The sequence below is a fragment of the Pseudopipra pipra genome, chromosome 20, assembly GCF_036250125.1.
Source record: "Pseudopipra pipra isolate bDixPip1 chromosome 20, bDixPip1.hap1, whole genome shotgun sequence".
NCBI lineage: Eukaryota > Metazoa > Chordata > Aves > Passeriformes > Pipridae > Pseudopipra > Pseudopipra pipra.
The window spans coordinates 10,710,556-10,735,193 of NC_087568.1; the positions used below are offsets into that span (position 1 = coordinate 10,710,556).

The following is a 24,638-nucleotide window of genomic DNA, read 5'->3' on the forward strand; positions in this document are numbered from 1 at the left end:
TCTCAGTGCTGAGCTGTTCAGCATACAGAATTCAGGAGCACTTTCGATGCTCCCTAGTGAAGTAAAATAGTGCTGCAGAAGCCTTAAGAAATTCTGCGTGACCCCTGACATCTTGTTAGCGAGCCACAGGGACAGATGGGACTTGGAAATTTTTAATAGGCTTCAGCCATCATTATTCTTTGGAAATGCATCCACTTTAAGGGCTTTTTTCTGATTTCTTTTTGCACAATTTAGATGGAAAAGCAGTGGAACGTGGCTCTCCTGTTGGATATACACGAAATCGATATTCAGGGACGTGGATTTTTGACCATGCATTGAGATACACAGCCGGTATGTGATGGAAGGGTGTGAAAGTCTAACCAGGGATCAGGGAGCAAGGGAAAGCTCTGGATGCAACAGGTGTGTTGCCCAAATTCCAGCTGTGAGGCTCAGGAAAAGCCTGGCACCAACTAACCAAAAAGCTTCCCCATCTCCCCTCCTACTACAACCAGCTTTAACCTGCATGACACATCCTGATGTGGACAAAGTCTGAGATAGACCCCGGCCATGGTGGTGCCCGAGGCCACACGGGCATGTTCTTTGCAAGGCCTTAACACACAGCAGTGTCTTATTTCCTTCACTTCATCCTTCCTCCACTCTAATAACATCATTTTTGTGGTAAGTCACCCTTCCTTTCTCTACTGTGACGATCTGTGTGCTGAGCACACAGTTGTGGCTGTTGAGTTGTCTCTCAGAGCCTGCGGGACTTCAGGTCTGTAACACACCTCCCTCACACCCTCCACACACTCAGTGTCCTCCTGGGGCACTGCTCTACCATCCACAGGTAGGAGGGGGGTAGAGATGCCCCCCTTTGAGGATGACTCCAGCCTTCCCTGAGTTGCACGTGAGACCTGGGTGCTTCAGTGCATATGCATAAAGGCCAAGGGACACGTGGTCCCTCTCCTGCCCTTGTTTTCCAGCACAGCCCCTGCCCGAGGGCTGCAGCACCATTTGGGTTTGCATTGGAGAGGGAAGGCACTGCACAGTTACCTGTACAGGTGATACTCGTGGAGAACTTCTGCAAGACCAAACACATTTATGTGCCATAGGCTATATCCAGAGGAAGGGGGAAATATAAGAAAAACAGAGAAAAAAATTCAGCCTAGAGCCCCTCACTCTGTTTGACCTGTTTTCATAGACTCATAGAACCATAGAATGCTTTGGGATGGAAGGGACCTGAGCATGGGCAGGGACACCTTCCACTAGACCAGGTTGCTCTAAGTCCCATCCAACCTGGCCTTGGACACTTCCAGGGATGGGGCAGCCACAGCTTCTCTGCCCAACCTGTGCTGGGGCCTCCCCACCCTCACAGAGAACAATTCTTTCCCAATATCCCATCTAGCCCTGCCCTCTGGCAGTGGGAAGCCATTCCCCTTTGTCCTGTTCCTCCATCCCTTGTCCCCAGTCCCTCTCCATCTCTCTTGGAGCCCCTTTAGGCACTGGAAGGAGCTCTCAGGTCTCCCTGGAGCCTTCTCTTCTCCAGGTGAACCCCCCCAGCTCTCCCAGCCTGGCTCCACAGCAGAGGGGCTCCAGCCCTCTGATCAACTTAGTGGCCTCCTTGGACTTGTTTGAGCTTTTCCCAGTGCTCCATGTGCAGCCAGCTCTGTGTTGGGATGTGGGTGGGCATCACTCATGTTCCTCTGTTGGTTCATCTGACCCTCAGCTTTGCCCAGGGCTCCTGGTTGTAGGGCCAAGTGAGGGTGAGTGCACTCGTCTGCTGGCTGTGCTGCTTCAGGGCTCCAGCTGGAATAGCTTTCAGGAAAGAATTTTGGAGGTTGGTGATGAAAATAATCAGTCCTTGAGTGTGGAAAATGAGGGCTGGCAGGTGCTGCCAATTCACTGATAGCCAGGATTTCATGTGGGAAAGACTGTGTGGAGTGACCACAGGTGATGACTGTCCCATATATGTGTATCTGGATATAAAACACAGTGAGCTATGATAATAAAAATGCTCTGGAGCAGATAAGACACAGTGAACTGCCTGTGCTATCAGTGGATCTGAGTATTTTCTCAGATGTGTGCTCTGGTGTATCCGACTGTGGCAAATGGCCTCTTCCAGCATCAGGGACAAAGCAGCCTCCAAAGCTCACAAGATATTCCTGAGTGATGCCAGCAATGAAGGACAGGGAATTCAGGGCTGTTACAGACTGAAAGGAGGGTTGTTTTCTTCCCAAGCTGTAGAATAGGACGTGGGAAGGGGAAAAGGGACCGTGGGTATAACATGTTCAAACAACATGTTGATTTTGTTCCTGGCAAGAGCTCACTTTGAGTAGCATCAGGTAAGTTCTGCTGTGAGATGCTGGTTGGGAATGTTTATTTGGATATGTGTGTGAATGTTCTTGTTTATGGCTCATCCCTGAGTTTGACTGTCTGGCATGGTCAGGAAAAGACTGTTTCAAGGTTGTGTGAGGAAGCATCCATGGAAATGAAACACTGCGTTCACAAACCACATTCAGCCCTTTTTTCTCCCACCTCCTCTTCAGTAAGTGCTGCTTTTGCCCTCCTGAAGAGCACTGAGGGGATCCCAGTTCAGTAGCTGCTGGGGGACAGCTAAGAAAAGCAATGCATTGTGCAAATGAGAGCTTGGGAGGTGAATTTATAGCCTGTCCACTGAAGTGGAGTGGGGAAAAAAGAGGTTGAATCAACTGAAATAACAAATCTGAGGAAATTTCTGTCTGCCTGTTCAATAAACAGAAGAGCCTAAATCCATGGCATAATTTCATCATTACAAATGGTTCTCCCAGCTCTGCTCCTCTGGGTTCATTTCAAATGACTGTTTGCAGATGTGTGTTTTCTGGAATTAGAGACACAAATTGAGAAGAGAGACTACTGTGGTCATGTGCTTTTCCTTAAAAAGGGCAAAAGTTCTATTTGTATCTATTTGGTTTCCTCTGGGTGGATATTTACCAAATCTCTGTGGGTTTCTTGGGAAATTTGTAAGTTGTGCATTTCTTGAGAAATTTTGTAAACTCCTTGCCTCAAGATAACATATTGCCTTCTTTTTTCAGTTGAAAAGCTTTTTTTCCCAGCTAGCAGGAACTTACTGAAAAGTAATTCAAGGTTATTTCTGTCCATAGGAAACATTAGTCATTATTATAAAATTATAAGTCAGGCTATTTTGAGAGTGGCACTTTCACGTTAGCAAAGTTGAAAAGATACTATGAAAATGTAAGTTCAGGGTAATATGCCAAAGAATCTTAAATAAGGCTGAAAAAAGAATAGAGTCTGGGATAGTGATTTCCTGCATTTATCTCCATGAACCTTCCAAGAATGACTTTGCTGCAAACTGCATTCTTTTGCCCACAGTGTATGGATCAGTGTGTGGGGAGGCTGTTTTTCCTGATCTAATGTGGTGATGTATTTCTTCTCTTTCTTGTTTTTCAGGGTCTTATGAGTGTGGAATATGTGGGAAGAAATACAAGTATTACAACTGTTTCCAGACCCATGTGCGAGCACACAGAGGTATCTCACTGCTGCTCAGACCTCTGGGAGTCCTGGGGTAACACGCGGGTTCAGGGACTATGAAGCTGTGCCAGGGCAGGGTCAGGTTGGATCTCAGGGAAAGGTTCTTCCCCCAGAGGGTGGTTGGCACTGACCAGGCTCCCCAGGGCAGTGGGCACAGCCCCAAGGCTGCCAGAGCTCCAGGAGGGTTTGGACAAGGCTCTGAGGGACAGGGTGGGATTGTTGGGGTGTCTGTGCTGGGCCAGGAGCTGGACTGGATGGTCCTTGTGGGTTCCTTCCAGCTCAGGAGATTCTGTGATTTTATGTCTAATTTCAGGAAGATCTTGAAGGTTTCTCTGCACCTTCCCTGGTCACCAGTAAAGCTTCTTTAGGTGGCCCATTGAGAGGATAAACTTTGGGGTTGTCTCAGCTTTGTGTCTCTCTACTCCAGTGACATTTCTTCCAAGGTCAGGGGCAGCTGCTGTGTTTGGTGCAGTGTTTCCTGCACAGGGCTCTCGGGGACATCGCTGTGTGCTGGGGGAACTGCAGATCAGGAAGGTTATCCTGGCAGGTTCCACACACTGAGTGTGGTGGCATCTCCCCGAGGTGCTCCATGCTGCTGCCCTGCTGGGTGTTTCAGCCATCCCTGATAAGTCAGGATGGGAGGATAAAAGTCAGATATGCTGCTGTATTTTTATGTTGAAACCAAAATGCTCCTTGAGTTCCCCCCATGCTCCTGCTGTCAGCTGAGGTCACTTCCCCAGTGCACTGTGTAGCTGAAATGTCTCGTGCTTAGTCAGGAATGGCTTTATTTGAATTTTCTGTAAGACTGGACAATCCGATGTCGCTTAATTGCAGAATGTGAAAGTTTGTGGTGGTTTGTACAAGTTTGCAGGATTTGGAGAATTGCATATCTGAAATACCAGAACAACAGGGACTGAAAAGCAGCTCCTGAGCTTTCCAGTGGGTTTATTTTCTGTCCCCTGAGGTGAGCACTGAAGTCTGTGTGTCAGCCTGGCAGGAGCATCTGCTTTAGCTCCTCTGTTTTAACCAGCAGTGTTAGTACTGCTGGAATGTCTAAAGGAGCATAAAGAGAACTCCCAGTGAAAAGTTTGAAAATCCAGGGATAATCAAGGCTAATGCAATATTAGATTTTAAATGTATAAACTCTCAGAAGTCAGCACATGCCCAGCTGAGAAGGGAACATGTGTCCTTCATTGCTCAGAGTTTGTCACAATCTCTCACATGTCCCTTAACTGCACGTTCCTCGTGTGCTGTTTAATATCACAGAGCTGCCTCAGTACCCTTAGATACACACTGAATTGTTTTCCAGTGCTGGTATTTCTTTTCTAAATACCAACAAAATTCCTGAAAGTCCTTTAAATGTAACTACTAAGTAGCTTCACTCTGCAGATTAAGGAAAAAAATCCCTAAAATAATAGGGATATGCTTTCGCATTACATCACAGCATTGCAATAATTTTGCAGTAATAATTGCAGTATTTAAATTTGGGACAAGGATGGCTTTTATTTTACTTCTCTTCCCCACGCACTATGGGATCTTTAATTTGGGTGGAATTTTAGGAGCTCTGTTAGTATGAGATCACCTCCTAGTGTGTGATCCAATTGATTTGTATTTATTTATATTTGATAATGAAATTAAGCTATATATTAAATTATCTGTATGCATCAACCTGTACAATTGATATCCATGGTTTTGACATGAACTCAGTGGAGACATGACTTTACTTTTGCTCCCAAAGCCTTTGTCATGTGTAGCTGTAGAAGAGGGAAATTTTCAAAATTTTGAAAGTGGAAATCTATCAGTAATTTTCACATCAGTGGTGGAGAAACAGAATTTATATATACTTATGATACTTAGAAAATGTTTTATGTTGGTGTAAATGGATGCATGTAGTGTAACATTTAAAGTGCATTTGCATTGCCTTAAGACAATAAAAATCCAAGCGAGGTATTTATTCGTATACACTCTCCAGCAAGAACTCAAACTGCAAACATGCTGCAGCTCTGGAAGTGGGATTTTCCCAGGAGCAGATCCTGAGCTGCAAGTAAAGCAGTGGGACAGTGTGTGACCTGTCTGCAGACGAATAACCTGCCAGAGAAAGGGCATGTAAAGGAAGGGCAGGAAAAAGAAGGAAGAGTTCTCTGGAGGAAAGCCCTTTGTGATATTACCCAGTGAGACCTGTCCATGGACTGTACCAGGAACAGTGCTGGAATAGCATAGGACTGCAGGAGTGACGGGAATTTTTGTGAAAGATGCTTTTATTGCCCCACTTCACGGAGGAGAAGAGGCCTGTGCTGCCCCGTCGTGACACAGGTGGGATAACGTGGCGGTGACACTGCACTGGGGGTGTCACTCTGCACGCTGCAGGTTTTCACAGTCTTGGATAAAGCACTGGCAGTCCAGCTCTCCCAGGGCTGCTTTCCTCGAAGCACTGGAATGTGAGCTCCCTTGGCCCATTAAGTGCAGTTAATCAGCTGCCAGAAACTCTGATCCTGAATCCTGCAGTCCTTTCTTTTTCCTGGGCAAGGGAGGAGTTGTGCTGCACTGGCAGGACCTGGCATTCCCTCTTTGCAGGATGGATTTTCTGAGTGTCATCCATGGCTTCCCTGAGGTCTGAGCCACCCATCAGTCCCCGAACATCTGCCTTTCCCGAAGGTTGGACTGATCCTGGGAAACTCACCAGCTCAGCATCAGAGAGGGAGAGCAAACATAGGCCCCTCTTTCTTCTCTTTAAGTGCTTCCTTCCAGGGCTTTTTGGGCATTCCAGCAGAAATCCCTGCTGTTTGGGATTTGCTGTAGGATACAGCTCTTCCTCTTGAAGAGTCCTCTACTCTCTGCTTCCTTCTGGGGCTCCCATGTCACTAAGGGGCCTTGACCAAGCCCTGGGTTGATCCTGCAGATGGACAGAGCAGGTGATACAAAAGGTTCAGCCCACGGGGGAACAGATAAACTGGAGCTGATCTGGTTTGGACCTTTGGGGCAGAACAAAACATCTGTCTTTCCAGCACCACTGTCACCACTCAGTGACACAACAGCTGGGCCCAGGATGGGAGGTTTGGTGGTCTCCAGTTGTTCTTGCTCTGAACTGAGCTGGTTTTTGAGTGTAGTGCCCAGTGTGGAGCTGTGGCAGGGCAGCCTGGGGCTCACAGCTTGTGGCCAGCATGGGGGGATAGTCTGTTGCCCTCTGCTCATGCAGTTTATCTGTCCTTGTCCACCCTGTGCAGAACTTATGTGTCTTCTCATCCTTTGAGCTGTTTGGTTCCACATGAAGAGTCTTGCACTGGCAACATCTTTTTTTTCTTTGTAATGAGCATTTTTTTGAGGAATTTTCTATATTTTTTTTTATAACTGCTCCTGCCTCTTCTCTAGCTCTCCGTGGCAGACAGGCTGGTTGGACATCACCTGTGTTCTTTAGGCTGATTTCTTCCTTGTCTGCCTTCAGGAACAAGGGAGTTTATATTGGAAAACTGGGTATTTTCTTAGTTTACTGAGCTTTCCCTGTGGTGCTCACCATTGGCTGGAGAATTTCAGGCAGCAGTTGATCTCCTGGCAGTTTGCAAGTGCAAACTTTGGGACATTAGGATGGTTTAGTTCCTGTTCTGCTTTCCTCTGAAAGCTGAGATGCAGGCACAGAAATCCCCATGTCAGGGCTCTGCACAGGGCCAGAAACGTAGGTAAGAAATTTCCTCACTACATTTTATCAAGGAAGAAAGTTCCTTCCCCTTTTGCCTCCCCAAAACACACCAATAAAATAAAAAAGAAACCTAACAACAAAAGTTATGTTGTGGAGCTGAAAGGCTCCTTTGTGAGCTGATGCCTGCAGGATCATGGCTCCTTCCTCCTGCCGAGCTGCTGGAGTTCAGCTGGAGCAGAGGGGCTGCACATTCCTGGTGCTGATGGAAGGCTCTGTCCCCAATGTTACCGCTTCGCCTACACGCAACCCAGGGCTTAAAAATGTTTTGCTTACAGTGCTTTTATTTTAGCTGTGTGGGGTTTTTCAAGTCATTAAAAGGTTTGGATTGCCTTCAGGAGTTAGTCAGCTAGAAAGTTCTGCTTTGTACGGTTGGGTCGTGTTTGAGCAACATGAGCAGCAAAACATCCGCATGTTTTGAGTCAGGAAAATTATTTCACTTTTAGATAACTCAAAAAAAATGGCTGAAATTGCTTTATTAGACTTTCAAACAGTAAATTTATAAACTTCTGGGCTGAGGCCAAGCAAGGGAGATTTTTACCCAAAGAAGAATTCTTCAGAAAGCAAAGAAAGAAAATAGCCAGGTTTGAGTTTAACCCTCGCAGGATATCTCGCCTCTGGCCCAAGAATTGGTGGAAGTTCTCTGCTTCCAGATAAGCCTTTCTGGGCTGAATGATGATTTTGCTCAAGTTGTTTTCCATTATTATTTATTTACATTATTTAGTTGTTGCACTACCCCCCTCCAAACCCATCAGCTCCCAGTGTCCTCCCCGCGTGGCTGTGCCAGCCGACAGCTGAGCTGCCCTCACCAGAACAGACGCTGAACACACCACACTGGGACTGAGTTCTTCAGGCCAAGCTTCTAGTTTCACCAGTTGTTAAAAAGCTTCTCAAAGCTTTGAAAGTTTCAGATTAATGTTTTCCAAGAATGGGTTCTGCTCAATGCAAAAAAATATGAAAAGGAAGATGACTCACTCAGATGGTGAATATGGAAAAACGCTTTTTTCCAAAGCGCACATTTTTGGAGTCTGACTTAGAGCAGTTCTGTCACTGAGTGGATTTTGAGGTGAGAAGTAGAAAATTCATAGCGAAATAACCATCCCTGAGTAGAAAGGTTGTTCCTGAGCTGTAGGCAGTTGGGGTTCACTTGTTTGCTTATCTACTACTGAAAAATCAGAGGATTTTGAGGAGGTCCTTTGCCCTCTGCTCTGCATCCCAAGATCCATTTTTTCCTGTGCACATTTCCCAGTCTGCAGCAGATATTCATATGAGATTGAGAAATTTTCTTGGGACATAGGAGTTAACTTGCCTATTTTGCAGCTCCCCTGCCCACCTCCCTACTCTTACTGACTTTTACAACTTCTCAGAAATTGGTCTTTTGTCTCAGAGCTGTAATTACTTGGTCTCAGCCCAAAGGTGATGCAGAGCGGGCATTAGGGGATTTTTAGTTCGGCATTTTTTAATTCAGGAAGACTTTGTTCTGTCTTATGACTAACAACATTTCTTAGCACAGTTCAGAAACAGCTGCTTCTTAAACCTTTGTGTGTTGCCTGATTCTCATTAAATTTGACTAAAGTACTTTTTAAAGCTATTTGAATAGTGCATATTTTTTGTGGTGTATTTATGCCGTTGCTTGTGAATGCCAGGACAGCATTTTGCAGAAATCATAGCTGCTTTTCCTTGAGTGATAGGTGGGAATTCATACAAGTAGCAGCTGTGAAAAAATCCAGGGCTTTGCTGTCAAGGTTCTGCATCTGATACTGAGGATTTCTGATCTGGCCCCTCAGTTTATGAAATTGTGCCAAATTAATATCGTTGCCTAGAAAAATGATCTAATCAGGCAGGTTAATCAAGTAGAAATGTACAAATTCACAAACCCACAATCATTTGTTTTTATTAATTTTAAGAAATAGGGAAATTAAATGCAAACAGTGTTCATTACTTAAGGTTGCGAATTTTAAATTCAAAAATGCTGTGCCATTCTGCAGCTGTGGTTTCCAGAGGAGCACAAGCATGATTCCAAGAGACATATGGAATATTTTGCAATGTGGTTATGTTATTAGATAATGTGACATACAGTATATGCAATTTAGGATGAATATGAAACACTTCAAAATGGCTTGGAAATCCTAATTGTTTATGATCCTTGACTTGTAACTTTGGGTTTTGATTTCCAGCTTATAGCTTTGCCCATTGCATTCATTTAAGGCTTGAACATGATCTGTGCTCTGTGCTTCTTGCAGTCTCAGCCACAGCAAAGGGAGCTTTTTCTCCCATCTTTCCACATCTGTCTTCAGTAAGACCAGGACAGAATCGCCCTGGGGGGAATCTCATGGCCTGTATCCTGTATGGCTTTGCCATGGTTGGGGAGGGGAGGCTGAGCTGGCTGCACTGTTCACTGCTGGCTCTCCTTGTTGACAGCTCTTGCCCAGAAATTGCCTGTTGAAACAAGTCCAGAGGAGGCCATAGAGATGCTCTGATGGCTGGAGCCTCTCTGCTCTGGAGCCAGGATGGGAGAGCTGGGGGGGTTCACCTGGAGAAGAGAATGATCCAGGGAGACCTGAGAGCCCCTTCCAGTGCCTAAAGGGGCTCCAGGAGAGCTGGAGAGGGACTTGGGACAGGGGATGGAGGGACAGAACAAGGGGGAATGGCTTCCCACTGCCAGAGGGCAGGGCTAGATGGGATATTGGGAAAGAATTGTTCTCTGTGAGGGTGGGGAGGCCCCAGCACAGGTTGGGCAGAGAAGCTGTGGCTGCCCCATCCCTGGAAGTGTCCAAGGCCAGATTGGACGGGGATTGGAGCAACCTGGTCTAGTGGAAGGTGTCCCTGCCCATGGCAGGGGGTGGAATGAAATCATCTCTAAGGTCCTTTCCAACCCAAACCAGCCTGTGACTAATTGCACATGAGGTATTTCAATAACCCTTCAGTAGAAATTAGGAAGCTGTTCCTCATGAACTCCTTTAATGACAGTGGGGCTGTTGGGATGTGTCTGTCCAGGCCCTACACTCCCCATCCAGGGCCCCTCAGCCAGGGCACAGCAGGAGCTGGGCTGGGCCAGGAGGGATGGGCAGGGGGAGCAGGCAGCCCTCTCACCCCACACCTCCCCACAGCCCTCTCAGGGCTCCCTGAAGCCCTTCAGAGCAGGGCCAGGGTAGGGACGTCCCTTCAGCCATCCCATGTCGACCCCAGGTCCCAGTGACAGCCTGGGGAATCAGAGCCCCGGGTTATGAGGCTCCTCCAAAGGACCAGGTTGGACGGGGCTTGGAGCAGCTGGTCTAGTGGAAGGTGTCACTGCCATGGCAGGGGGTGGACCGAGACGGTCTTCAAGGTCCCCTTCCAGCCCAAACCAGTGTGTGATTCTCTGGCCGCGGGCAGCTGCGGTTTAACACCGAGCCCTTGTTGGCGGGGTCGGGCCCCGCAGCCCCGGTGAGCCCTCACCGCCCGCTCCGTGCCCTCAGGGCCGCCATGTGGGGCAGAGCCGCGGCCGGAGCAGAGCGAGGGAGCGAGCGAGGCAGTGCTCAGGCCCGGGGAAGCGCGGCCGCGGATCTAAGCGCAGCTCTTTCTCTTTGCAGACACCGAAGCTGCCTCAGGGGAAGGAGCCTCACAAGGCAGTAAGTACAGCGGGGCGTGAGGGGGCCGCGGGCTGGCGGGGCCGAGACCCCGCGGGGCCGGGGCGGTGGAGGGGCCGTCCCGCAGGCGGCCGGCAGGGGGCGGCCCCGCCGCGGAGATGGCGGCGGCGGGAGGCGGCGGGGCCGGGCGGGCACGGCGGGTCCCGGGCACGGCGGCCCCTCGCGGCTCGGAGCCCCTCAGGGCACGGCGGGTCCCGGGCACGGCGGGTCCCCGGCACGGCAGCCCCTCGCGGCTCGGAGCCCCTCAGGGCACGGCGGGTCCCGGGTACGGCAGCCCCTCGCGGCTCAGCAGCCCAGGCGGTTGTCGTCGTCCCCCGGCCGTGAGGGCAGCGCGGTGCCTCGGGAGCCGCCCGGTGGGTGCTGTGAGGGGACCGTGAGCAGAGCTCCTGCTGCCTCGGCCCCCGGGGCAGGGCACTGCCAGCCTCTCCAGTGGCGTCAAGCCTTGTAGGATTTTTAAACCCTATAGCTGCAGTTCTGGGGGGCTGTGCCAGCCCCGGGGAAGGACAACCAGAGCTGGCCCAGTGCTGAGCGGACCGAGGCAGCGGGGAAGAGGTGGCAGCGAGGGAGCTGGGGGCAGACTCATGGTCCCTGTGCGGGGTGATGGGGAGGAGGGAGCTGGGCAGTTCCCAGCGACAGGAGAACTGAGAGATAATGGGCATGAAGTGAAAAGAAGAGAGGTTGAGGCTGTGTTGAAGGAAAAGCTGTCCCCCATGTCGTGGAACAGGCTGTCCAGAGGGGCTGTGTCCTGCATCCTTGGGGTTTCACATGACCAGCCTTGATAAAATCCCAAGTAACCAGGACTGAGCTCGGAGCAGACCCAGCTTTGAGCAGGAGATTAGACCAGAGACCTGCTGAGGTCTCTGCCCACCCTGGGTTTTGCTATGGTCATGTTAGCTGGGAGCCACAATTCCCATTAGAAAGGTAAGTTATCAACCTTGGTGGTTACAGAGGGCAGCTTGGTAGCACCAAGCTTACCCTGGGTGGGTACCAAAATATTAGATTAATAGTAACGAAAAATAATAATTAAAAAGTACAACCAGACCACCTTTTCTGAACTTTTTCTTCAGCCCATTCTGTGATAGGTGAAGAGCTGAAGTTAGTTTTGGGGGGGTCTTGGCTTTCTGTCTGCAAAAGGAAGCAGGACTGACTTCACTGCAGGTGGGGGATGAAGATCCTCAGCCCTGAGCCAAAACATCTCAGTAGCAACCAGCCATTAACACCGTGTGTACACACAGTGTGCCTGCTCACTGGGGGGAGCTGGGCTGTGCCCCTGAGCCTTTCGCTTGGCAGTGTCCAACTCCATGCAGGGGTTGGAGACTACTTCCCAGGCCCCTCCCTTGGTGTCTCTTTTTCAGTCAGTGCTCTGCTGCCCATTGGTGTTTTACTTATCCCGAGGCTTTCCAGGCTCATCTCCTGGCTCCCTTACTCTGAATTTTGACCGTGGGCAATGCTGTGTTCTGGGCCAGGCTTTGTGCATCCTGGGCTTGCACTTTTTTGTCCTTTTTTTTTTTGTACTTTTAGCCAGAGCTTGGGCAGAAGTCTCAGCTTCTGAGGAGCTGCTCTTGGGAGCAGTGGAGATGAAGCAGGGAACAGTAAGAGGGGCAGGGACTGCTTCTGTCTTCATGCAGGGCTGTCCAACGCAGAACCCCTCTCCAGTGCAGGAATTACTGCCCCCCCTTTCTACCTGCTGCACTCACTGCTATCCCAGAATAGTCTCATCTAGATAATAGAGCTGGGGGCAAGACCAGGCCACCAGAGCAGGGAGACAGTGAGTGGTGGGCTGTGGGATGGAGAAGGAGGATCCACCACAGCCATGCCCCTCTGGAGGGACAGCCCAGACACATCACCTGTGTCACAGGGTGGACATGAGACTGCTCTGCCAGTGCTGCTGTGTCTCACTGCAGATGGTTGTGATTTCCTGACCAGGTCATCTTCCTCTTCCCTCCTTGCTGCTGCAGTGAAACAGCTCAGCTGTCCTTTTTCCTCCTTCCCCTCTGGGGCTGGATTAAGTCCCTGGCCTACCCTGGTTGTTTCTGCACATCTCTTTTTTCCAATCAATGGCTCTCTTGTTTCTTTGTCAGTCTGTTTGCTCCTCATATATTTTAGGAATTTTTTATTTATCTTTCCTTTTCTGCTATTTTTGTTTTGCCTGCTGCTCCACTGCTATTCCTCTGTGACCCGTTTGGCTGTGTACACCCTCCCTATTACAGATGTCTGTATTGTTCAGATCTTCCTCTGCTATTTCTATCTCATTGGAAACCCCTACATTCATGGTCTCTGCAGGCATGGTTTGCTGCCCTCTTCCAAAATTTCACAGTGTTTGAGGAATACAGCAAGATCTTGTTTTCTCTCATGTGCTTCTCTCTGGGGTCTGGATTGCATCCATCCTGAACTGCTGTGGGTGAGGAGTCCCATGACCAGCAGTGGTTCCCTAGCATTAGTTCACAAATCTAGAAGGGCAGGGTTTGCAAAGCTGTTCAGGTTTTCTCCATGGCGACTTTTTGGAGCCAGCTGTTACTCACAGCCACCAGTGCTCACCTAAAAAGTGTTGGTGAAGTGTTGGTGCTGTGTGTCAGGTGAGGAGACATCTCGGCAGCTGCCCGTGCAGAGCACCTGGGCTGGGTCCCAGCTTTGGTGACGGTTACCTGTGCTGTGCTCCCTGGACTGCCCCAAGCACAACCAACTCTGGGTTTAGGAGGCAAAGTTTGAGTGTGAGAGTGAGCCCTGCCTGGGCTGTGGGGAGGATGAATGACTGACCTGGTGGGTGAGGCTGTGCTGTAACATGCCTTCAGGCTCAAAGAGCTGTGGTAAGAAGGGGCTGCTGCAGGAAGGTCTGTCCTGGCCTTCTTTTTTCCTGGGAAGAGGGGAGCCTTTGGGCAAGCTGGGATGTGGCTGAGGGCAGTTGTTTGTTTGCTGCCTGCATAAAGAGGAGACAGTGGTGTTTAGACTTTCCAGCTGGAAAGCACTTTGAAGACTCCTTTGATGAAAAGCTGTTGCATTTAGCTGGTTATTTTCAGCCTCTGGGGTTTTTAGTCTTTAGATTGTGACTCTGGGACTCCCTTTATTTTTTTTGACCCATTCTTGAAGTAACACAGCTCTGTGGTATTGAGGAGAGGATGTGCTCATGGGGACATGGCTACATGGCTTTGGGAGGTACTTTTCTAGCCTTGGCTCAGGGTCCAAGACCAGAATTCCCACATGTAGAGAGAGGAAAACAATGCAGCCCACCATGCTAATGTGTTAATGAAGAGACTTTGACTGCTACCAACTTTGACTGGTAGAGAGGAGGAAGAGAGGAGAGTGATTTTGAAAAAAACCTGTCTATTTGATATTTCTCCCTAGGCAGGGGTGGTCAGTTTGACATCCAGGTCACTGGCTGTTCCTGTAAGAGAGTCTGGCTGTCTTTTCTGAGATGCTGAACCACCTCTGTGTTTTGCTCTGGACTTCAGAAAGTGCTCAGGAAGGTGTTGGGGCCAGATCTGCGCCATCATTCTCCATGGAAATTCCAGTCATGTTTAGGAGAGTTACAAACTTTGCACAAACAGTCTCCCTGCTGCTGCTCACATACCACAGGAAATTCTTGGCAACAGGACAGGTCACTGAATAAACTCAGGGGCAAGTGGGGGTCTGGGGCCCTGTGGCCACAGGGACACAGCTGAGGGCAGCAGCACCTGCCTGAGCAAGTGTTCGCTCAGTGCCGGGGCGTGGAGCAGGTTGTGGTCAGTGGGTTGCATTGGGTGAGTTGAGTTTGATGGATTGTATTTGGTGGGTTGTGTTTGATGGGTTTTATTTGGTGGGTTGTCTGGGGTGGGTTGTATTTGGTGGGTTGTGGTGGATGGGTTGTGGTGGATGGGTTGAGTTGATGGGTTTTATTGAGTGGGTTGTGTTGGGTGGGTTGTGTTGGGTGGGTTGTGTTGGGTGGGTTGAATGGGTTGTGTTTGATGGGGTTTATTTGGTGGGTTGTGGTGGGTGGGTTGTGTCCAATGCTCATGTCCCAGGCTGGGGCCACAGTTCTAAGAGCTGGGCTGGCACCGGTGTTGGCTCAGCACTGCCCATGGAGGGCCTGTACCTGGGAGCTGCTGTTGGGTCAGGAAGAAAAGCCAGGATGGTCTCCGTGCTGACAGCCTGTTTCTGGGCACATCCCCAGCAGGTTGAGGGGAGAACGAGCTCCCACCAGCACAGCCCTGGTCTCCAGGGTGTGGTAGTCTTCACTGTTTGCAGATCTTTAACTCTGCTAGACAGGCTGGGAGAGCTGAGAGTGTTCACCTGGAGAAGAGAAGGCTTCAGAGAGACCTTAGAGTCCCTTCCAGTGTCTAAAGGGCTCCAAGAGAGCTGGAGAGGGACTTTGGACAAGGGCCTGGAGGGACAAGACAAGGGGGAATGGCTTCCCACTGCCAGAGGGCAGGGTTAGATGGGATATTGGGAAGAAATTGTTCCTTGTGAAGGTGGTGAGGCCCTGGCACAGGTTGCCCAGAGAAGCTGTGGCTGCCCCATCCCTGGAAGTGTCCAAGGCCAGGTTGGATGGGGCTTGGAGCAACCTGGGCTAGTGGAAGGTGTCCCTGCCCGTGGCAGGAGGTGGGACTGGGTAGGCTTTAAGGTCCCTCCCAACCCAGGCCATTCTGTAATTTTGATTCTGTGATTGTAATACTCAGGCTACTGGATTTTGGTATTATTCTTTTCTGTAGGAAAGAGGAACTTAAATATAAGAACATAACTGGCTTGCAGAGCTCAAAGGTAGACTGGGTTTTATGGTTGCCCACGAAATTCATCTGGGAGTTGTGTAAGCACCCAGGCTTTGCTCTGCATGCTCACTGCAGCTCGCTCTTACAGTGCTCTGCCTCTTGGTCCATCCTAGGGTGGAATTTGGGTTGCTCTGGCAGATGTTAATGTGACACTTCCCTAATTTCACTTTACCAGTGGCCTTTCAGCACCTGTTTGTGCAATATTAAATGTTAACAATTACAGCAGCTAGTGCTCCTTGTGCATAGTAGTTTTTTGCCTGGTTGAGCCTTGGATCACTTCACAGAGGAGTTCGGAGTTCTTCAGGCAGGCAGGAAGCAGCAGGACGGAAAGAAAGGGACTTGCCAGAGGCAACCAGCGGGCGAGTGGCAAGGGAAGAAAATGCAAGTCTCTGGGCTTGCAGCCCAGTCCCTGAGTGCTACTCAGGGGATTGCAGCTCTGTGCCCTGGGAAAGAAACCAGAAACAAATGCACAGAGAAATGGGAGGGGAAGGATTGCTGAAAGCTGAAGGTTTCTCAAAGTACAGCTGGTGCATTAAATTCAGGTATGTCTGGTTTAGTGATTTGGGACTTAGTGAGTGTTCCTCTTCCCAGGGGAGACATCCTGAGCCTGGGGGAGCAATGCTGATTGATAGTGTGGGGGAGAGTCTTAACATTCCTGGGAACTTCAGATAAAATGCTGTTAAAAGTGAGAAGAATCAGAGCGAGGTGATTTTGGGAGCCTTGAATTCTCTCCAGGGTGTCAGTCAGGTTGGCTGTCAGAGCAGCCTCCTGACATGGGGTTTGCCCTGTTCTGTTTCCTTGGTGACACCTTTTTGAGGAGCAGAAGAAGCAAGTTGCAGTTTAAAGCAGGCTGTGCTCACGGGCAGTGCTGGCCATGAGTGAGGTTTCTCTGTTAGACTGTTCACCTGCCACCAGCCAGTTATTCTGGGATGGGCAGGAAGACAACATGGGAAAACAGTTCCACTACAACAAGCCAGTTCAGCTGCTCTGCCTGCTTTCATTCCTGGGGGTGTTGCAGTTTGTTACTATGGCAATTCAGTGACATTTGCTGGAGGTCGGAAGATCACTGATGGTTGTTTTCGGGTAGATCCTGTCCTTTCTGTCTCTGTTTCCTGTGTTTCTGTATATGCAGTTCTGTTCAAAAGGCAAAGCTGGATTTTGTGCTGTTCCTCAAAAGCAGGTCCCAGTGCTCAGGCTGCCAGCAGGTCACTCCTACACGGCTCTCCAGTGACCTCCACCATTTGGGAGATGCTTGAGGGCCCAGCGGACAGATCCTGTCTGGAAGCCCAGACCACCCCCACAGCCTCCTTCGCTCATGCCTTAAATTCTGGCATAAACAGGAGCAGCTGTCAGAGGACATTTATGCTCGTTGTGACCAGACCCACAGACTGACACCTCCTGGGCCAGATCCCACAAAATCCCTAGTAACATAACCTGTTTTTCCTTTGTGTCCCTTGGCCTCCCTGTTGTGTTGAGCCCCTTTTCCCTGCTTGCAAGTAACTTTTGAAAATCAAGATGATCATCTCACAGGTGATGATATATCCGGGTGTTTCAGACCTCCCTCAGGTTGCAGGAGGAGCAAAATGTGGTCATTGGAATCTGTCTGATGATGTTATGTCACCTCCACACAGCTCGATGAGCGGCTCTTCCCAGCCCATCGTGGTGGGAAGTTTTTCCAGAGTGGATGGGAAGTTCTGGCAGTAAAGAGAGACTGTCCTGCTTGACTGTCTCTGGGGAGGAGACAGAAGTCTTTCCATATTGCCCATTGCGGGGGACAGACTGTATTTCCTGGAAAGAAAAGGATTTTCCATAGCCCTTAGTGGTGCTGTGATGGGTCACTGGGGAGAAGGGTGTTGGGAACTGGCAGAATCAAGGGAGAGCAGCAGCCCCACGGTGCCCGAGGCAGCAGCACAGGGGGAGAGGGGCTGTGTCCGGGCCATGGCCAGCAGTGCTGGAGCTCCCTGTGGAGCAGGAGTGTCCTGTGGAGCAGGATCCAGTGGCAGCTGGCAGAGCACAGCCCCAGTGCTGAGCTGAGGAGCAGCCTCTCCCATGCCCTGCACAGCACAGCAAAAGGCCTGTGGGCTCCCTCTCCTCTCCCACAGAGAAGGTGGGTTTCAGCTGGGCTTTACTGAGGGCTGAAAAAGCGCTCCCCCATAGTCAGGGGAACATGGCATGTGCAGGGGGCAGTGAGGGTCTTCCTGGAGGAGCTGCCCAAGTTTGAGATCCCACTGTGGGGGGTGCTGGAAAGGCTCAGGGCCTGCTGCAAGGCACTGACCTGAGGTAACTGGGATTCATCAGGCTGGATGTGAGGGCTTGCTCATTCACAGTAGCCACTGATTGCTTGTGAAACTAGAGTTCCTGACTAGCATGGGAATGTACTTTCCCTTCTAGTCATCTCAGGAGGAGACTTCTTGCACAAAGGCAGGGGAAAAATGACTAGATTGAATTGTATCAGCAGTTGTACCAACCATGGTGGGGCTGCAGGCCCAGGGCAGTGCCCACCCTGCTGTGCTGGGCACTGCTGAGGCCCCACCTTGAAACCTGGGGTCAGTTTTGGGCCCCATCATGACAAAAAAGACATTGAGGGGCTGGAGCGTGTCCAGGGAAGGGAATGAGGCTGGGAAGGGGCTGGAGCAGCAGGAGCAGCTGAGGGAGCTGGGGGGGCTCAGCCTGGGGAAAAGGAGGCTCAAGGGGGACCTTCCGGCTCTGCAACTCCCTGACAGGAGGGGGGAGCTGGGAGTGGGGGAGGGCTGAGCTCTGCTTCCAAGGAACAAGGGACAGGACAACAGGAAATGGCCTCAAGTTCCTCTGAGAGGTTTTAGGTTGGATATTAGGGAAATTTTCTTTATAGAAAAGGTGGTCAGGCACTGGCACAGCCTGCCCAGGGCAGTGGTGGAGTCGCCATCCCTGGAAGTGTTCAAGTGTAGATGTGGCACATGGGTTAATGGTGAGCTTTGCAATGCTGGGTTAATGGTTGGACTCAAAGGTCTTTTCCAGCATAAATGACTCAGTGATTCCTCAACCCCTCAGGCATGAGGCCTTTCCCAGTGCTTTCCCTTCTAGCCCCAGGGGGGCCTTTGCACCAGCAGCCCATCCTAGCTTCTCTTTCCTGCAATTAATCCAAAGTAATCTTTCCTTCTGTGGCCAGACTTGATCACCTTCCCAGTTTATAGCAACTTTTTTGTGTATTATGTGTTGCTCTCCCTGTTCTGGTTGTGTTTATACATTGGAGGTATGGTTTGTGTAATGGAAGGTTCACACAGGTCCTGGATCCTACAGAGAGAAAAGCACAGGTGTGTCTTCCAGGGGAGGGACACAAGGAGTCCTTGGGCCCTTTGGCTGCAGCACAGGCTGTGGAATCCTCTGCAGCTCAGCCTGGCCCTCGTGGGGACACTGAGCCATGGCTGCACTCTCCTCTCCAGTGACACATTGCTGGAGTCAGACCAAACTCACACTGCAAGCTGCATTTAGAAAATGCTGAGAAGTATTTCAGCTCCAAGGCTGCCAGTTCTGCCTGTGCAATCTAGGCAAGGAAATGCCAGTCAGCACGTTTTCCCTGAGCTGTGTCATACAGGAGCAATCCCAAGGAAGGCAGGGATGCACAGTACCTGCTGCAGTGTCACAGGGATAAAAATAACTGCTTTTAAGGGTAAATACCTTTATAATGCAAGAGGTGCCAAAATGATCTTCAGAGGAGGTACTTTTGAAAATTAAATATATATATTAGATATAAATACGTCTTGAGCTTTATTTTTCTTCTTCCCCATTTGTAGTAGTCTCGTACTTACTGTTTGCTAAACGTTCCTCTGGGTCTGAGGGTGTTGTAGGCTGCGAACAGAACATTTTTCTTTGCAGTTTCTCAGCCAGATGCAGTCAAAGCATCACCTATGTACATCCATGAGCAACGTGTGTCTCCACTGCAGTTACAGAGAGGAAAAAAAAGAAAATGGCATTATTTTTTTTTCCAAAATGGAATAACCAGTAAATATTTCACAGCCCCATAAATAAAAAATGATTGATCTGATATTTTAAAAACATATTTCCCTTTGGGCTCTGACTAAGTGTGAGAAAGTTCAGGCTGAGAGGGAGTTTATTTGGAAAAGCAGTGAAAGGTTAGAAGCAGGGATGTGGGCTGGAATAGCCTTGCAAATGTTAACTGTGGAGGCACAGGGCTAACACCTTGCATGTGCACAAATGTTTGGAGGGCTGTGAATTCAAACCATGAAATTAATATAGTCAAAATGGATGTTTTCTTGCCCACATGTTACTCACACAGGATATAGTGTTAGTAATGTTCTGACAGGGATGGGAAGATGGAGGTGCTTTGCTAGTGTTAATTTAAGGTTAAGGAAGAACCTTTAGCATCTCTGTTTCTTGATTAATTTAAATATTCAAATTTGCAATCCTCATGTTTTCTGAAAGTAAGTTTTAGCTTTTGATTTCCTTTTACTTTTTTTGGACGTACCAGTGCAAAAACTGGGGAGTTCACTGTTGTGCTTACTAACACCTTACACAATGAAAAGCCTGATGTAAATGGTGTGTGTGCATACCCATGGTGAACCATTAGTCATTTACAACTCTGTGATTCATTTTTCCAATGTCCTTATTTAATAATTCTCCTGCTCCTTGGGAAGAGCTATAAAAATGGATTTTATTTTCCTAATGTGTTTGCATTTTAAGTAGGTGAAGTCTCTTTAGATTCCCATTTACCAAACATGGAGATGAATATGTTCATCTTCACATTTAGATGACCAATGGGCTGAAACCAAGAATGATAAATTTTGGTGCAGGAGGAGGAATTAAGAACATAATGAGGAACTTAGTTCTGGGATCTACAGCATAAAGAAATTTTGAGCTTAAGGCCCAGATATTTATCCCAAGTTATGGGAAGGTTTAGGTTGGATCTCAGGAAAAGGTTCTTCTCCCAGAGGGTGGTTGGCACTGCCCAGGCTCCCCAGGGCAGTGGGCACAGCCCCAAGGCTGCCAGAGCTCCAGGAGGGTTTGGACAACGGTCTGAGGGACAGGGTGGGATTGTTGGGGTGTCTGTGCTGGGCCAGGGGTTGGGCTGGATGGTCCTTGTGGGTCCCTCCCAGCTCAGGACATTGTGTGATCTGTCCCTCAGAGCTGGAGCTGTTGCCTGTCCCAGAGCCCAGTTCCTGTGCAGCCCCAGGGCTGGGTCACTCCTTCCCCCTGGAGCAAGGCTGCTTTGGCCAGTGCAGTGCTGTCCTTTGCCCCCAACACAGCTTCCTGCTGTCTTGCTCTGGGTACACTGCAGGACTGGGTACACTGCAGTGCTGTCCTTTGCCCCCAACACAGCTTCCTGCTGTCTTGCTCTGGGTACACTGCAGGACTGGAATGGGAGAGTTCATCAGTGCAATTTCCCAGGTTTTCTGGAACATGAGAGTTCCATTTGCCTTTCTCTCTCTCTTAGTCCTGACCCAGCTTTCACGTAACAGCACCAACCTCTTGTCCAAGGGGCATGAAATTGGGAATAGTTCCTGGACCTGTTGTAGGGTAAATTTGAAGTTGCTCTTCTGACATAACTGTTACACTGAGGGTTCTTTTGGGATGTTCTCACTTGGGTATCCTGCCCAGTGTCTCGCCTAAGATGTGCTCAGAACATCACACACAGTGGAGGGTTTAACGTTCCTGCAAGTCCTGCAGTTCCATAGCTCTGGAGAGAAGCAGTTTCTCTGTGTATAGTTTTAAACTGAGGTTTTAGAAGAGGAGGTTTTCAGGTTGTCTAGAATTCTGTGATCTTCCCATGATCTTATACAAAAAATTGCTAATGTACCCACGAAAATTAAATTCCTGCCCCTTTTCTAGGTACTGACCAAATAGACCATGTTTACAGAAATCTGGATGCAAACAAATCTCTTGCAGAGTTCCTAGGCAAGAAAATTGATGAAGAAATAAATTTATTCCAATAAAAAGAAGTATCAGTTTATCCTGAAGATGCCAGGAGAGTTTTACTGAAGGCAGAAATAGATCCCCCCACTGTCCAGTGAGGGATACACTTTCCATCTTCCAACGTGCGTTGAAATTTAGCAACAGAAAAGGTGTATAAACAGCAATGCCATTAATTATTCCAAATTCTCCTTTCAGCCTGACCCTTTTTCTGTTGAGCTGCTTGTTGACATCTCAGCAATGCTGAACCTGAGTAGCACACAACAAACCCAAACACTGCGAGTATTTTAAGAATTTAAGTTTTCAGTATTTTGATTTCTAAGGATCTTCATAACCAGGAAAGGCAGAGGGATACAAGGTTCACCTTCCTGACACCATTTCCTTTCAGTGGAAAGGTTGGAGTTCTCAATTTCCTTGAGTGATTGCAGAGAGGAGGGTTCTGCATCCCCCCGGCCTTGTTTTAATCTCATTTTGTTCTGTAAGAAGTTCTATGGAGTCAGGATCTCTTCTCCAGCGCTGCTCAGTCATTTAACTAGCACTTTTCCTTTCCACTTGGGAAAACAGGCACTGATTCCCATCTGTAAATCACAGTTCTAGTCATGGACAAGTGAGTAAGAAAAAGGAGAGATGAGGTTTGCTTTTCTTTTCTGAAGTTCTCTGTGCTACATCATTTGATCTGACCAATTGTGGGGTACATAAGTATTGTGTTCCCATCCAAACCAGTTTGATTCCAGAAGGGGGTTATGGTGAAATGGCCCTTATTGTGTGTTATGCAGAGCTCCACAGTGTGGGCTGGATGGAGTTTTTCACTTGAGATGGAGATTCAGATCCTTATGGAAATAACAAATAAATCTCCCTTCATTGACAGGTTATGTAGGTACAGATACACCTATTTAATTATGCAAGGTGAGGTACTTCATTGTCAAATTGCTGGTAGTAGCACCTTATCATACCCATGTCATCATTCTTTATCTTATACTTAGTTACAAATAGAACAAAAAAGAATCCAGCCCTGCCCCAAAGGGACACGAGAATGAGGAATTATGAAACGGGATCTGCTGGTGTCAGTTATATTGTCTGGTGTGTCTGAATTTTGTCATGGAGCCTGAATATCCTGGTTCATGGTCTGCTTTGGGGCATAATTGTAAAACACTATAATATTTTTGCTTTAAATTGCTGATGTTTGCTGTCTGTTTGGATTCAACTTGAGCATCCTTTTAACTGAGGGAGAAGGAAATTCATTGGTGTGTAGCATCCTGAGAACGCCCAGAAGTCCTTCTCTCTCGACATCCAGTGAGTAGTGCCTAAAACACCTTTCCCCCAAAAAGTCTTTTTAAAAACATTCTAGAGTTTGTGACCATCAGGCTGTTCTGAACAAGGGTTCTGTCTGTCAGAAATTAAATCAGGATATTCCCCTCCATAGGGAAGTTTCTGGTAGTCTGGCATTAAGTTTCCAAACCTGGTGGGATTACATTTAAATCTCCTTTGTGATACATTCAGCTGACATGTGGTTTTGATAAAGTATCACAGAATTTATAGCATTCTCTGGCCACTGACTTGAAAGCAGCTTAAAAATCACTGTGAAGTGAAATCAGCCCCATAGCTGCTGATGCACCTGCAGCAGCTCTTCCCAGGAGCTGGGCCTGGCTCTAGAATGCTTCAGGGAGAACCCAAGCACCAGCCTGTGGCTCCAAGCCCTCTCACTGCCATTTAGCCCCTTGCCAGCTGGAAGGTGAGCTGACACCTTGCACCAGTTTTTTGGTAGTTTCAGGGGATGTGACTCCTCTGTGAGGGTTTGGGATTACCTTAATCTTGGCTTGGCAGTTTGGATCCTGGGGATCCCCCTATGGGAAGCACCATGTTAAGCCAGCATGTTCCTCAGTGTCTCCTGTGTTCTGAACAAGGCCAAATGTTTGTGGGAAGGAAGTAAATGATTGTGAAATGAGTGATCTTGAATAGTTTGCCCACGGGGAAAATTTTTTCCCAACCCTCACTTAGGAGCTGGCTTGTGCCTTTGTGTGTGAGGGTTTCTGTCCTTTCCAGATTTCTGGATTTTATTACTATTTAATCCTTACTGACGTAACTCTGGATACTTTAATCCTCTTAAGAGGTTGCTGCTGACTTTGGGCTCGGTCCTGCTCCCTTTTCAAGGAATTTTGCCATGAGACACCTTTAAGCTGAGCTCTGATGTGAATTGCAACTGATTTTACTGGCAACTTCAGCCTTGGTTGTAAAATGCAGTTGTGAAACTGTAACCTCTGTGCAAGGCACAGTTGGAGGGGGAAGGAGGTGGAGGTCTGTATCTGCCTGCAGACCTGCATTCTGCCCCTCCTCACTGCCAGTCCAGGGTCTAGAAAGAATCCCCCAAAGGTGCCAAAGGCTTAGGCCAAAGGAATTTTCCGTGAACCTGCGCGGGGAATGTCCTGCCAGCTTAGGAAGACATAAATGTGTTCCTTTCCATCTAGGTGCCCCTCTGGCTGCGGAAAGGGAGAAGAAGCCTCTCTCCAGAGCTGTCTTTGTGCTGCCCTGGGTGGAATCCACAGAAACAAGTGAGGGTCCCAGACGTTTTTTTCTCCCTGATGTGTTGTAAGGAAGCAGTAGCTGCACTCTGAGTCTTCTGGGGAGGCTGCTCAGGTGGTGTGTTCTCTAGACACAGCTTGGAAAGGTGTTTCCCAGTGGGAAACATGCAGTATGTTCCTCAGAAAATGCCAGCCTTTCCTGTTCCTTTCATCAGGTGGATTAGTCATGGTCACTGGCTCTTCCTGAAGTGTTGGTGTTGCTTGTGGTTCCCTTCAGTGAGGCAGGAAACGTGGTGCTTTTTCCAGGTACTGCCACACAGCCATTCCCCCGCTCCAGCCCTCTGGGTTTGCCACCAGCAGGACTCCCAAGGGCTCCAGCATCTGCTAGCAGATTTTCAGGAAACAGTCAAGGAATGTGAAATGAGTATCAGAGCATCTCATGGCCTGTCCTGTAATCCACGGGCTGAGGCTGGAGGGATGCTGCTGCTGCTTCGTGGTCACTTCAGCCTCACTCAGAAAGCCTTTCTGGGGGGAGAACCATCACAACCTCAAATAGAGAGATGACAGATAAAGGTATTGCAGCTGTAAGAAATCCAGCCCCTCCCCTTCCAGAGCTGCTGCTGGGCTTTATGAACTGTTTGGGAAA

At 48.8% G+C, this 24,638-nt stretch overlaps 1 protein-coding gene across 17 annotated transcripts in view; it reads left to right on the plus strand.

The window, feature by feature from the left end:
• ZNF618 (zinc finger protein 618) overlaps positions 1 to 24,638 on the plus strand; it is a 171,262-nt gene that overhangs the window by 95,828 nt on the left and 50,796 nt on the right. For 10 of the 17 annotated variants that reach the window (XM_064677200.1, XM_064677192.1, XM_064677201.1 and 7 more), the window contains 4 exons: positions 235 to 330; positions 3,424 to 3,501; positions 10,768 to 10,806; positions 23,939 to 24,022. In XM_064677200.1, the coding sequence (XP_064533270.1) occupies positions 235 to 330; positions 3,424 to 3,501; positions 10,768 to 10,806; positions 23,939 to 24,022 (297 nt within the window). The remainder of the gene's footprint in view (positions 1 to 234; positions 331 to 3,423; positions 3,502 to 10,767; positions 10,807 to 23,938; positions 24,023 to 24,638) is intronic. The other 7 variants (XM_064677196.1, XM_064677198.1, XM_064677206.1 and 4 more) reach the window with 3 other exon arrangements.